Source organism: Aphelocoma coerulescens, chromosome 7, assembly GCF_041296385.1.
Source record: "Aphelocoma coerulescens isolate FSJ_1873_10779 chromosome 7, UR_Acoe_1.0, whole genome shotgun sequence".
NCBI lineage: Eukaryota > Metazoa > Chordata > Aves > Passeriformes > Corvidae > Aphelocoma > Aphelocoma coerulescens.
This window is the reverse complement of record NC_091021.1, coordinates 28,712,050-28,726,701: the sequence shown is the minus strand read 5'-3', so window position 1 is coordinate 28,726,701 and position 14,652 is coordinate 28,712,050. Positions and strand designations below refer to the sequence as shown.

The 14,652-nt window shown below is 44.1% G+C and overlaps 1 protein-coding gene across 12 annotated transcripts in view; it reads right to left on the bottom strand.

The window, feature by feature from the left end:
- SLC15A2 (solute carrier family 15 member 2) overlaps window positions 1–14,446 on the bottom strand; it is a 61,703-nt gene extending 47,257 nt beyond the window's left edge. For 6 of the 12 annotated variants that reach the window (XR_011152018.1, XR_011152017.1, XR_011152019.1 and 3 more), the window contains exon 1: window positions 1,051–1,182. Coding sequence is in view for 5 of the 12 variants with exons in the window: in XM_069021060.1 (XP_068877161.1) it covers window positions 1,051–1,182 (132 nt within the window). In the remaining 7 variants the exon portion in view is untranslated. Of the gene's footprint in view, window positions 1–1,050; window positions 1,317–5,567; window positions 5,659–14,253 lie in introns of those variants that run through there. The other 6 variants (XR_011152021.1, XM_069021062.1, XM_069021064.1 and 3 more) reach the window with 5 other exon arrangements.
- Between the last annotated feature and the right edge of the window lie 206 nt (window positions 14,447–14,652).

Genomic DNA, 14,652 nt, shown 5'->3' with positions numbered 1-14,652 from the left:
GATGCAGTTTGCTCGTTTTCGCAGAGGAGGACTGTGCTCAGCAGAGAGCCCCAGGAAAAGCAAAGAGGTTAAGCCTGGATTCATGAACACACAGATAGTCTGCAGTGCTTAGCTACCACAGCAAGCCTGGGATCTGTGGGATTATGGATCTCTTAAAGATACTGTGGAAGTTGATAGACTGTGTTTTTGGAAAAAAGAAAGTTCATTTAAAGTACCCACTACAGGAGACATTTGTTCTCAACTCTTCTTGCTGACTAATGGCAAAATGGGATAAAGATTACTATTTCCCAGGAGCACTGGATATCCAATAGTTAATGTCTGCACAGTAATTAAAATTGAGTTAAATAGTTGGTTTGCTAATGACATGACTGTGAGTTTTAAGACCAAGTATTACATATTATCCTGCAAGTCAAAGCAGCTGCAATATAAGCCAAATTCTCCCTGAAGCCAATGCAGTGAACAGTTCTTAGGGGTCAAGCACTCAACAAGAATTAGCCTGAAAACCTGCACAAACATCAAAGCTGCAAGGCAGCAACACGTTCACCTGAATTAGGCTTTAAATCAGATTCAAAGATGTAAACCCAAGGCTCTGGCACTACAGCTGGGCTCTGTAACACTCACCAGTGGCCTGTCCTCAATCCCAGTCCTTCCTTGTGCTTTTCAGTGTCTGGGTACCCTTCCCTGGTGGGTTTCATCAAACTAAACAGAGTTCAACTCTCTCCTTCTATGCACAACATCCCCATCCACTTCAGAGATCTAAGTTCTTTCCCACAAGGAAAGTAGTGTTCAGGAAAAAAGCAATAAAAATCCTTACCCTTTCCCCCAAACATTCAGACAGTTTGTGTTTTCCCTTTAAGCTGCCCTTTCTTAACTTAATCAGGTTAGTGGAGGGATTTTTGCCTTGAGTTGTTAAGGCTTATTTCAACTCTCTGCAAGAAAGGGTGTTTGTCTCTAGCCAGAGCACAACAGAGGAGAGAACAGAGAGATCTTGCAATGTTTAGAACAAGCTGAGCAGAAAGCAAAGCAAAGGAAACCAGCAGTAACACTTACCGGGGATTTTTTCTGAAGAGGGGAATCTCCTTTGGGGGGATCATCTCCTGCAGAAATAAAAGTGAACAAAGTTTCCTTGGATTCATTTCTCTGAAAAGCGTTCATCTCCCCTCTCGCCTTGTCTCCCACCATGCTATGTGGCTGTGGTGAGTTGACTGGGAAGATTTCCAACCTCAGGCACGAAGTTTGATTCAGTTTGAGTTAACCCTAATTGAGCACATTTGTGCAGCCAGGGCAGAAAAGGGAGGGAGATGCTACCAGGAAAGACAACTCCAGAGTTCAAGAAGAGTCAGGGAACACAGCCTAAATTAGTCACAGGTTGGGGCTGTCAGCACTTCATGGCACAGACCTCCCTGCTGTTTGGCATTCCCCCAGCTATTGTACGTGCACCAGCCCAGCATGGTGCTGGATGCTGCACAGATGTGAGCTGAATAAAAATCCCAGGTCCCAGATACACCTACAGCCTGCAGATTTAGGAGCAGAGTGTGCATCGCCCTCCCGATGTGGTAATGACAGGTTTACTCAGCAGGGATCTCATTTCACTGGAAAGCCACATGTTCCAAGACGTAACTACTAAAATGCTCATCACACCAAACCCTTGGACACTGGATGTCACAGATGCCTGCACTGTGTTAAATCATTTCTTTGCTACTGCAGGGGTGAAGTGACCCAGGGTTCATTCCCACACCAATTCCCTAGAATGACCTTGCCTTTTCCCATGAGACAGCTTAATCAAGGGGGCACAGCCAGCACCCAGAAGCAGCCCCAATGCCTCTATTTTCTATTACAGAGCAAAACTCACAACCTTCCCATAAATTATCCTCAGCACTTGTGGCTCTGCTGTATCCTCAGCACAGTGCAGAGGTTTCTTCTTCCTCTTACATTTGGCTTCTTTAAAAGACAAATGTTCAGAGAATTTTCCCAAATATTTCTCCCTTCTCTTATAAGCAAAGCACAGACCACACCCAGAAACCACAGCTGGTACAAGGAGTCTGCATAAACTCATCCTTAGCTTGAGCTGCTGATAGTGCCTGGTTATCACAAGAACCAGGTTTGCAGCTGACAAACCAGGAAAGAAGCCTTTGGCCACACCACAGATCCTTAATCTGGCTTCAGTTATTGTTAACAAGACATGGAGAACACTTACACAAGGGAATCAGATGTGACAGACTGCACAGAGGAAATATAATTACTGTCCACATTCCTTCATGTGCTCTGGCATTGCTTCCTCTGAAAATCCCCAGGGATTCTGTTTCACTCCTGCTAGCTGGGCAGCTAAACATGGGGTCAACTGGGCAGCTGACTTGAAGGCCAAACTTTAGATGGCACCAGAAAGTTCTGCCCCTTTCTTGATCCTTGTTTCTTCTACAGCAGTGGCAAAGCAACAGTTTGGTACCTCCCCTGTACAGCCACAAACCAGCTCTTGTCTTCAGCCCTCCCAGAGATCTGCACACACACAGCCTTGCTTTTCACCTGCATCCAGCCTCCAGGGAGCTCAGGTTTGTCAAGCCCTTTTCGGTATGGGTGACTCAAAAGCAGACCCAGTGCTGGGGGCAGAACAGGTCTTGTTCACATGGGTCCTGTCACCACACACCACGTTGGCACGTACTTGTGTCCTGCAAGTCTGACCCCATGCTAGAGGCAGCAGAAATATTTCTGAGCCGTCTGCTGGCATCTCATGCCCCAGGTATTTCTATACAGCTCCCAGTAGAAACCTGCTGTGTTCTGCCACACACAGGCAAGCAGAACAAACACAGCAACAGAGTTATTAAAGGAATAATACAAAAGGAAGACAGGAAAGGTTTTGCCATCCATTGCACAGTGCTCCCATGCTGCTGCAGTGTGATGCCTTAATATTTTCGGCCTCCTGCAGATATATTTCCTCTGTGTGTATACAGCCCCATGCGTCACATAAGCAAAATGATAATTTTTTTTAATACTAGCATGAAAAACACTATCAGTCAGTAGGATTAACATACCACTTGTCTAATACACTGCAGAGCTGTTTAGGCCATTAGCTGCCAGAAGGTCTTCTCAGACAGAAAGGGAGGAAAGGAATTCAAATGTCTGGCAATAAATGGTAACTTGTAGCAAACAGCAAAAACAAGTTTAGGAGAATAAATGTGCAAGCACCTCAGATACAAATACAGAATAATACTTGATAGAAGGAGACCTGTGTGGCTGGACTGAAAATCAGGAAGGAATTGTACCACAAATGGAAATAAGGTGGCATTTCTGAAGACAAGTATAGACAAACAGATCAAACACGGAGTGGTAGAGATGTGCCAGCAAAGCTAAGGCACAAAATGAACTACAGCTAGCAAGAGGACACAAAAGGCAATAAGAAAAGGTGTTAGAAATGCTGTCAATATTGGAGAAAGAGGAAGGAAAATGAAAAGCTGTTATTTAAACCAGAAAACAAGCAAACAAAAGCTTACCCAGAGAAGCCAGGAAACTTGTGGGCTTTTTGTTATTTTCACTAAAAAATAAATTGCAACAAGGTATGCAACACCTTTGAAATGAACCAGCAGGAGTCTGTGTGAAATGAGACAAAAGCTGCTTAAACAATATTTGGATATCTCAAATGTGCTCCGATCATCAGAGCCTGATGAAATTCACCTTCAAGTGCTGAATACCATATTGAGCCACTTCCCTTGTGAAGGGGAAAAGAAGAACAAGCATCACCACTGCCCTTAAAAAAGCAGGTTGTTCCTCCAGGTGTGTTCCTCCATAGCAAGAGAGATACTTGATCAGATAATCCCTTCTAAGTACCAAAAAGAGAATAAGGATTACAAAACAGCCATTTCAGATTGGAAAAAATGCTCTCAAACCAGACTGTTTTATTCTTTGGTGACAGTGTAAGTGGAGTAACAGCTAGAGCATCTCTGTATGTGATATATCCTAACTCTAGTGTCTCTGATCCCTCACAAGGAAATGGGGTCCGTATGAAATGCCCATAATAGTGGATGACTAGGAAATCCCTCTAAGAGTATCTATCAACGATTTTCCATCAGATTAGGAAAGCATGAAACATAGATGTCCTCAGCTTTTCCTTGAGCAGAGAAAACTTCAGCACAGCCAGCATGGTGCTCTCGTTTGTGCCCAAAACCAGGGTGGAGAAGCGTGGGGGAAAACAGGGTATGAATCCAAAATGGTGTTGCAAAATAGGAGAAACCATTTTACAACTCTGTAATGAAAATGATGAAATTTGGGAGACTACCAAATGCTACTCCTATTCATTGATAGGAAAAACATCCAGAGAGATGAACTATTACCCATTTTCATTGAGGATAAGATGGCAGAAATAATTGACTTTTTTTCAGTAAAGAAGATTTGGGGCTCCTTTTTCCAATTTCCCTTTCAGCAAGGACAGATGAACACTGGAACAGAGATGACGTGGCTCAACCTGCAGGGTTCAGACAACTCATGATGTCTGTTATATAAGAATGTGTTGGGGACTACATAAATATCAGGTCCTATCCCAGAGCAGGCATATGGATGAGGTGTCCTCCTGAATTTCTGTGAAAACCTTGTGCCAAACAACTTCACCTGGAAAGCATGAAAGCAAGGACTGCTTTCTGTAAGATTTTCTCTTTTCTGAATTATCCTTTATGCAACTGGGTAGTCTGTAGGATGATTCATACTTAAATGTAATATTCAGCTACCAGATGCCTTGCATAGCCAGAAGTTCCCACGAATGCATTTTGCTATGATTTTCAGTTCATAATTAACTTTTTCTGGTTCCCAAATCCTCAGAAAGAGAATCTGCATTTTCACATTGCTTTTACAATCCTCACATTCTCACCACTCCCTGCTGCAGTACTGTGCACCTTAATCTGTTTATACTCAACGAATCTCTTCATTTTTACCTGCATTCATCTTGTGGAATAATCCCTTCCTAATTTTCAGCTCAGGCACACTCGTCTTTTAATAATGAGTCTAATTTTTAATTCATATACAATGGCCATACTTTTATAACCCTTTTACCCTATATGTATTTCTCTCCTCTTTCTCTGTTTCTGAGATAAGGTTTTAAGAAACTAGATGAATGTGTGCCAGCAACGCTCTGGGCTTAATGACCAGACCCTGGAAGGACATGATAACCTCTGGAGGTCTCTTCTGGCTTATTTTCTCCAATTCTTTGATCACAAGAAAGAGCAGGGCTTAACTGATTTAGACAGATCAAGAGTGGTTTCCATTGCCTGCAGACTTCTCCCAAACTTCAAAGTAATTTAAGAAAATGATGTATCAAATCATTTGAATAACCAGGAAAATATGCCAGAAGCCTTCAAACCCACATCTCTCCTCTCTTTGCCAGCCATTACAGACTCAAAATTGTAAAGGTATTTAGATTAATACCACTAACAATATCAAGTACCTAATCTGTATTTAAGAGCCTGTCATGGGGTCACAAGTCAACCTGTAACAATCAGAGAAACTTCTCATCCCTCCTCTTGCCTTTTCGCCTTTAGTTTATCTTACAATCAGCAAGAAGAAATCTTCTAAAAATTCCTCACCGGCTTGGGCTTCCTTTGCAGGCTGTGGTGTGCCATCCCCCTCTGCCATTCCGGCCGCTTCCTGCGCCTTGCACGACCCCAGCTCCGTTGTGCTGGAAGATGAACCTCGTTGAGCAATCCTGGCTCTTTTTCGCCCTGCTGTTAATGTTTCACTTCCCAACATCAGTCCTTTGGCCACCAATAAAATAGTTAAACGTCCAGTTATTTCTGATCTGAAGTCATCTCTTCTCAGCTCCCAAATGTCATAGGGAATCTGCCTTTCTTGAATACAGCCTCTGAGGCTGCATGGCACCTTTCGTGGATGCTCACGATCAATCACTTTGCACTGCAGCTACACTATCTTTCAATAAAATTACTACTTTGGATGAGGACAGGGACTGGCTCTGTGACTAGACAGGATCTACAGCTGGCCACAAATCCAAATTTTCAACACTATACCCCAGCTACAGAGCTGGTCTTAACTATACATATCTTTCACTACCATAGAATAACAGAACAGTTTGGGCTGGAGGGGACCATCAAAGTCCATCCAGTACAACTCCTCTCCAATAAGCAGGGACATCTTCAACTACACCAGGCTGCTCAGAGCCCTGTCAAACCTGATTATGAATGCTTCCAAGGATGGGGCACCCAGTGGTTAAGGTTGTGAGGACACACAGGGTTTCACCAACCTTTGACAGACTGGCTCCAGCTCCCAGTTCTTTGCATATCACACAGCAAAGCAGATACAACACTGACAAGCTGTTCCCTCAGACCCTTTTTCACCTTCAAGCCATTAGCTAGCTGCCTGAAGGAGAATCAACAATTTTTCTACTGTGCTTCCATTGTTTACTCCTTTCTGCTTCCCCCCATAACCTTCTCTAAACTGCTGCGACTTTCTTTCAGAGAGGCTTTACAGAAACTCCTCTGCAGGGGAAAAGCCCAGATATTTTCTGCAGACACAGAAGTAGTTTAGAGTGAAATTCTGTGAGTTCCGCAGTAGAGTAAAATGGGGTGTCCATCACCCAACATCATGGCCCTGAAGTCATCTGCATCCTTCACCTTTTTATTGCACTCAAGTCTTACCTGCTTCAAGGCCCCATACCTATCATCATCACCTCAAGATACAGTCAAGGCTACAAACAGGCAGGCAGTTCCTGATGAACTCTGCTATTATCTGGACATAGGATGATCCAGTGGAACTGGGCAGGAGGACTAGAATGATGCACTAGGGAAACAGCGAGAGACACCTGAATTTAAGAGTGAAGAGAAGCACGTGACAGTAACTACTTATATGTGCAATAGTGAGCAGCCTAAGCTGATCATGATCAAATTCCAACATGAAATGAGGAATAAATTCCTACAGATGATGATTCATTTGATAGAGCAACAAGGGATGCAAAGCCTGAAGTGAAAGACGAAGAACAGCATGAACAACTCATAAAAAGATGATGGCAAATCATGAGGGGCTTGTGAAAGAAGGACTGAAGCAAAACTTTAATAATGGCTACAAAAGAGCAGGCTATGCACAGAAGAGATATTAAAGAAAAGATAGATGGTAAGAAGAATTTAAATCTATAATGTAGGAAGTATGGCCAGGATCCAGGGAGTGCTATTCATATTATAAGAAGATACAGCACAGATAAGTACAAAGCACAGCATGGCAAAGCCAGCAGCGTGAGACTCTGGGCAAGCACTGTGAAAAACAAGCAGAAAAGACATATGAGCACTACAGGCCAGACAATGCAATAGAGAAGAAAAGCTGGAGGGAGAATAATTGTAGGGAAAAATAAAAAGCTTCACTTGGTAATGCTTGTGACTTCCTTTAGAAGATTAAGGGGCAGAGGGGGAACACATGAGGAAGGGCTTTTATTTGTGAACAACTTTTTAAGAGGCCATCATAGCAAGGAAAAATTAGGATTTTTCTCTTCATTGGAGGGAATGTTCAAGCAAAACACAGGGCATGGGAGAGCTGAGGCAGGAAATGAAGAAAACTCAGCGCAAACAAAATACAACCATGAATTTAAATTACTTTCTAGGTTCTCAAGATGAGAGTATCACAAAACCACTGAACAAAAAATGGAGACTGGTTCCAGAATAAGACTTGTGATCTTTCAGAACAGTCCACTGATTAACAGCAAATGAATACCAAGGAAAGCTATATATTGCATAGGAAATCAGGAATAATTTAACTATTCAGGCTGTCAGTAAGGAGATGGGCTAAGTGACCTCTTGAATTATTTCCCAGCTATTTTCCCCTCCACTTCTAAGCTGTACTTGTTGCTATGGTATATGGTACCATGCACTGACTGGTAGCACTGGTTTCAATAAGTTCAAGACATAGAGAAAATGTACATCCAGGTGCTCCAGGCAATGGAAACATGTGCAGTCCCTGGGATGTTTTTATGTTCTGCCCTTCGTGATAGTCCTTTATTCCCCCTTTATAGAAATTTAAGGCATTTTAGGAATGCTGCCCACTTCTTAGAGACAGTTCCTAGTTGAAACAATAGCTATTTTTAGTGTTCACATAGGTATGTAAAGTTAGCAAAACAGAGAGTGCTCTGAAAAACAATAAATGCAGAAAAGGAGAGCCAAGATAGGTGTGCGAGGGCATGTGAGCTCGGTTTCTAACACAGTAGTTAGTGCCGTTTGTCTCTCTCGGGTGCAAGTGATCAATTCTGACTGTCACAAGGTGTGCTGGTCCCTCAGGCACCCAATGCCACACCTGTCTGGCTCAGGCTCGGCTCAGGCTCAACTCAGGCTCTCTGTTCAAAACCTCTGAATAACAGAGAGAGACTGGAAACAGAAAAATCTAAAGGTTTACCCAGTCCACTTGCCTGGAGCTGAGGCTGGGTCGTCCCCTTCCTGGTGTGAGAAGGTGGGAGGTGCTCCACTGCAGCTGGAAGAAAGATGGATGTGGGGAGGCAGAACTTTGGAAAAACACTTGAGGACCATTTGGTGTCCCAAGAATATTTTCTCCCTGGTGGTTTCAGAAGCAGGATCTCACATAGTGCCTTTCAGCAGCAGGTCTCAGGGCATCTCACTGAGCAGGTATCAGTACCTCCATTTCAGAAAGGAGCAAAAGAAGGAAGAAGCATCCTGATGAAGGTAGACTCCGCTGAAGCCTCTTGCATGCCAGCCCAGCAGTCTCTCTGTTCAGCTGCCCCGCCTGCAGTATTATCAGAGCAAGTGAGAAACAGCTACTGATTTACTGTGCCACAGGCTCCATGGGACAGCTGAGCCACTGAAGACATCACAGCCTGCAGCAGCGTGGGTCTGGAGGAACGCTGTGAAAGACAGTCGCATCCAGTGTCTCAGTCACCCCATGGGTGCATTGCCCTACTCTCCGTGCTCATTTCCGGCCTCTGGTACAGATACTGCCTTGGGAATTTCTCTTTCTGCACCGATCTCTCAGCTGACCAGTAGCTCTCTTCTGGTGGTGTGTCCCGCTCCCTCTCCCGCCCTGGTCCTGAGTAAAATGCTGCTTTCACTGGCTTCACTGAGATGCAGTTGGTACTGAGAAACCAGAAATCCTATAACTACTCTATTCCGCACAACCAGCTCACAGGGATGCCTGAAACGGGGCGGGGGAGAATCTGTTGGGCAGTGAAGGAGGAGCTACAGGATGTGACAGAAGGACCCTGGGGTTTGGTTCCGACTACGTTGCTTGTCAGGCCCTTGAGCACTCATTTCAAGTTTCCTAACCTTAACTGCACTGCCCACAAAACAAGCATCAAGCAGCATAATCTCCTGTACATCTGGGGCGAGTGGTTTCATTCATTAATGTGGCTACTGGACTAAGAAAATCTCAGAGAAGGCATTAATTCCAATTTTTCCAATTTTTTTTTTCCATACACCCACAGTAAACAGCCTGTTCATTGTTCTCTGCAAGATTTCCTGTGTCAGGAGATATAATGCAATGCACAATTTCAAATCTTTGCCATCACAGAGAGGGTATTCTCACCACAACCCAGCACGCAGCTGATTTTTTTGACTGTGGTTTAAGTCAGATTGCAATTGTGTAATCGGTATTTCATCAAGGCAAGCTGCCAGGGACAGAGAACATGCAAATCCCAAAAATACCTCTGTTCTGATAAAAAAACCCTTCCAGATCTAATCCACAGAGATCTCAGCTCTCTGACAGTGGCCCCTCCCAGATGCGAGCACTGACAGATATGATACGACCTTCTGCATTCTAGGGACTGTCATTTCCACTGAGCTGTTAATCAGATCCTCCCCACCCAGATTCCTCCACCATCACACCAAGGGCCAGGCGGATTAGGAGCTCGTCCAAGATTCATTAACTCTGGTTCCCTGCATTTTCATAACGAGCTTGCAGTGCCATCCATTCTTTTCAGCCTCCCCCCGCAGTGACCATGGGGATCAATTTGCTAACACAGTGAGTGGGAGCAGCTCTCACCAGCTCCAGGGGGAAGTGCAGTCATGTGGGCTTTCCCTGCATCAGGTCCCACAAAATTAGAGGGTTTTTTTGCTTTTTTTTAATGTTGCTCTAACCATACAGAGTTTGGATCTCCAGGGACCCTAACACTGTAGCACAATTCTTTTTGTCCTGGCCATCCTGTGCCCAGGGCAGTCTGCTCTCCACTGGCACTCATGACAAATCCCCTCAGAGTTTGGCAGGGAGAAGGGTTATACTCTCACAGAAGAAAGAATTCATCTGTCTCTTCATCCTTATGTTAACTCCCAATAAAAGGTCCTTTTTTCCTAGGAGATGAGTGGCATCTGATCGACCTCACATCAGTGGGACCAGGAGTGCTCAGCCTTCCCTTGATGCCACCCCAGAGCACCTGTTGTCTTCTTCCTGCTCAACCATCTTTCTCCCAGATCTCCAGTCCCATTAGCTTAACTGGAGCACATCTTCTGGCTGTGACTGAATACTGAATTAGGCATTTGCTTTAATCCTCCTCCTCCTCTATCCCCAGCCTCTCCTTCCTCCTGGGATCTTGCATGGGGTTGTGCCCACCACACAACAGCTGAGTTCTGCAACACATACCTGCAAACACTCTGTGTGCTTCTCTTGTGCAAACAGCAACCCTGAGCAAAGAAATGTTTTTTTCCATGGGCACACAAAAAAACACCTCTGGTGTTCTCCAGCTTGTGGCCACCCAGAAGCCATAGAGCAGTGCTGAACGTGCTGGGCAGCAGCACGGCACATGCCCAAGCAGCAGGCAATGGTGTACATTAACACATCCACTGCAGTCTCATCTGTGGTGTGTGACAAGTGGAGATGGTGCTTCCACCCTGGCTGGTACGTAGTGGTGTTGGGGATACAGTGGTACAGACTTTAGACCACTCTTTCCACCTCCTGTGCCCACAGCTGTCTTTGCTGTCTGGCATTCAGTCTTTACATGTCTCCAAGTACTCCTCAGTAAACAGAGCAGACCACTTTCTGTCAGAGAAATCCATTAGTGACAACATTTATTAACTTTGATAAATCTGTGCCAAAAAATGCAAACACCTTTTCCACGATCGCCAGCTATGCCTATGCTACATGAGAAGATCTAGCCACGCCAGTCCTTTAAGATGCAGGTGGACACTCGAGTGAATTGAATACATTCAATTGACTTCAAAGAACCTCTGAGTGCTCAGCAACTTGCAAGAGATTTGTTTATAGAAATAATCACTTTCAGAAGAAAGGTGTACATGGCAGTTTTTCCTCTACCTCCCATTCAGTTTTACCTCTAACAATAAATCACAAGAGACTCAATGTGGAATGGTCTGGCATTGTATTCATCTAGAAATATTTCTTTCCTGTATAAACTCAGATTAATATTAATTCTCTCCAAGATAAAGGCAGCTAGAAATAATTTGAGGGCACAAAACCAGTTTTCAGCATTACTGACATTTCCCATTGTTAACAAACAGATGATCTTAAAATGGTAAAGTCAGAGGAATAATTCCTCTCTTATACGAGGTCTGATTGACTAGACATGACAGATGGTGTTTTTATTACTTTCTGTTCTAAAAGAGGCCTCATCTAATGCAGCCCAAGCTGTGTTATGAGTCTTAACCTCTCAGATAAGCAAACCTTGTTTCATCAGGTTAATGGATCCTTACTTGATTCAGGAAGGCAATTTTCCTTAAAGTTATTCTAATTAAGTACTCAGAGCCCAAATTGTCCTGGCTGATTGACTGCCAGCAATGGATAAATCTCTCTACTAGGGACCATATTTATTTTCAAAGAGGGAAAGCAAGTTATTATTATCATTATTACAGAACCAATTCTATCCTGCATTCAGTGGCTTCTCCTATACTGGCTTTTACTGCTGTTGCAGAATTAAAGACAAAAGTATAGTTAATGGAGCCTTTCCCTCAATAGTTTTGTTAAATAACAGGCAGGGAAGGAAAATTAGAGGTGGCCTGCTATCTACTGATACCCCCTCAATTAACTGCCCCTATGGCAATAATATCTAACCCTAATCAGCACAGAACCCTTCAAGCAGGCTCACTCCAACCTGTCTTCCTGCATCAGCCCCCGTAACTTTGTCACTAGGCTGAGAAATGACAGAGGACTATCTACTTCTAAAAGAAAAGCTCTGAAGGAAAACCAGTGCCTGAAGGATGCTCCCTGTAAGTTCCATCTCCTGCAGGGCATCTGGCTCCACAGGCAGTTTGGTGCTACAGCTTCATGGGAGCACAGTGACAGCACAAGATAAGGATCATAGTGCCCTGCTGCCTTGGCTCTTTGCTGACTCCTGTCACTCCAAGCAGAAGCCCTGCCAGCTGTGGGGCTGTCCAGGCTGCTGAAAGAAGCAGATGGGAGGCCTGACCTCTCCTACTCTCTTCCACCTACTACAAAGAGTGGTCTAGCAACTGAGCCCATGTGAGGACAAGGAGAAGAACAACCACCTCAAGGCTGTGCAGAAAACAGAGAACATAGAATTCTTGCATAGAAACAAGAACTGAATCCACAGCTCCTGAAGGATCATTTAGTCAGCGCTTTTACTTCTCAACGCACATATTAGCTTTTCACACAGCCTCACAAGCAGAATTGGTAGCCCTGATGCCCCATAAGACATTCAGTACTGGATTTCTACCTCCAGAAAATCTGATCCCCAGGAGTCTTAGTTGGAGTTTGCAGAGCAGCCAAAGTGAGCTACTTAATACAAAAAAGTTCCTTTGCCAGTTTCAGGGAAGCTGAGCTGTTCTCCTTACAGCTCTGCTGAAGTTATTGATGCCTCAAATGAAACAATCATTCTCAACAATTTTTATTTACCAGCCACCAGATTTTTAGGGTTTCGTCACGCAGAGAATTGCATTTCTATATCAAGGCAGGCATCTTAAAAATAGTGATTATTCTGCAGGAATTATAAATATATGGATAGCAGGTGAAAATGGTGTGTTTGAATCAGAGACTCCCAAGCCAAAAAGTCAGAAGTATGGCTGGACTCAGGCTCAAGGATCAGAAGCTCCCAAGTTTCCTCAAATGTCTCTGTTTCAGGTCCTGTCATGTAGCCCGTCACATTTAAAACGCACAGCACACTTCAGGAGAGGCAGCCTTTTAAAACAGTGATCTCCTTGGATATCATTGTGGGGTTGACTGCAGACACCTTTGGACTCAGAGCAAGCACCACTGCTAATTGTTCGGACGGGGGATCAATAGAGAGGCATAACTTAAATACCTGTTATTTGTGGAGACAGCCTCAGGGGGACAGCCCTTGAACTGTCCCCACAGTTAAACAATCCCAGAAGTAGGCATCTGTCCCTGTTAATTACTGCTGGAAAATAAAGCATCAGAGCAGCAGGAGAAAAAGAGGAGAGCTTAACTCTTACTAGGTCTCATCTGCTACACCAGTTTTGTAAATGAGCAGTGTATCGTGTAGAGAACTTGTCCCTGGGCCTGATGCAAACCCCCATAAATCAGGTGAACAGACCATAAGCAAATTTCCCTCCCATCCAGTTTCCAGTGTCTAGGAATAGCTGACTCCAGCTGCTTTGGAACTGCAAAATGGCTCCAGAGCTATTGGATAAGCTGCCCCAGTAGGTTTCTCATTGCCTTTATTGAGTGTTGGGTCAGACGCCATGCACAAAAGTGTCTGTGATCAGTGAACCCATGATTTGGTAGTTCTCTGCCCAGGAACTTATTCACAGTTAATCCAAACCAACTTCATTCATGAAACTGGCTAGAAATCTCATCAGAACAGGCTTTGCAGAGAGATTTCTGACACTTTTGCTTCCGACATCAGCTGAAAATAGAGGAAAAGAGACTCCAACTTTCTCTGAGCATTTTGTCACATCTGAAGATGGGTGATTAATTCATAAAAAATAATAGCAGCTACCTCATTTTCTGCCTTTTGCTCCCCTCCCCCCCCCCCCCCCCCCCCCCATGAACAGGGGTGCTTTTTCCTTAGGCTTATATGTTTTTCAGAACAATTTGTCACGTAGTGCAAACCATTTCAGGTACTTAACAGCATTAGTGATCTGCAATAGAAGCAGGCACAACAGGACACGTAGATTACATTGTATGCTTCCCAGATTTCCACCTGGATGAGAGTATATCTTAGAAACAGGTTTGCAGCGCAGATTTGCACAACTCTCATTCTGAAGCTCTTGCATGGATATTCTGGATGATTGCCTCAAAACAGCCCACTCCCACCAACATTCCACACACGACGTCTGTCTGCTCGAGCACTCCCAGCCAGGGAACGCGGAAGGAACAGGAACACAATCCAAGCACATTACTTACGGAAATCTCTGTGGGGAGTCTCAAACAAAGGTGTCGGCAGAGTGTCCCCAGATGGAGGGATTTCCATGAAGAAAGCAGTGAAGTGGTCCAGTGAAAAGAAGAGCCCTATGACCTGTTTAAACTTCAGGATGTGTCCAAGATAAATGCAGGGTATGAATATAAGCTTATTTCTTCTTGTATCCACAGCAGCACTTGTATTCCATGGTAATGTACAGAGAACAAATGGCAAAACAAACTCTTGGCCTCACAGTAACATTGTTCTGTTTGTTGTCCCTGGAGACTTTCAGTTAATCTTCATCTGTGGGTTTGGTCAGAGAAATGTACTGGTGAACCTCCCTTCTCTGATTTCTCTATGCAAACTAAAAGCTTCTTGAGGATTCATTAACTCTTTATTTCATC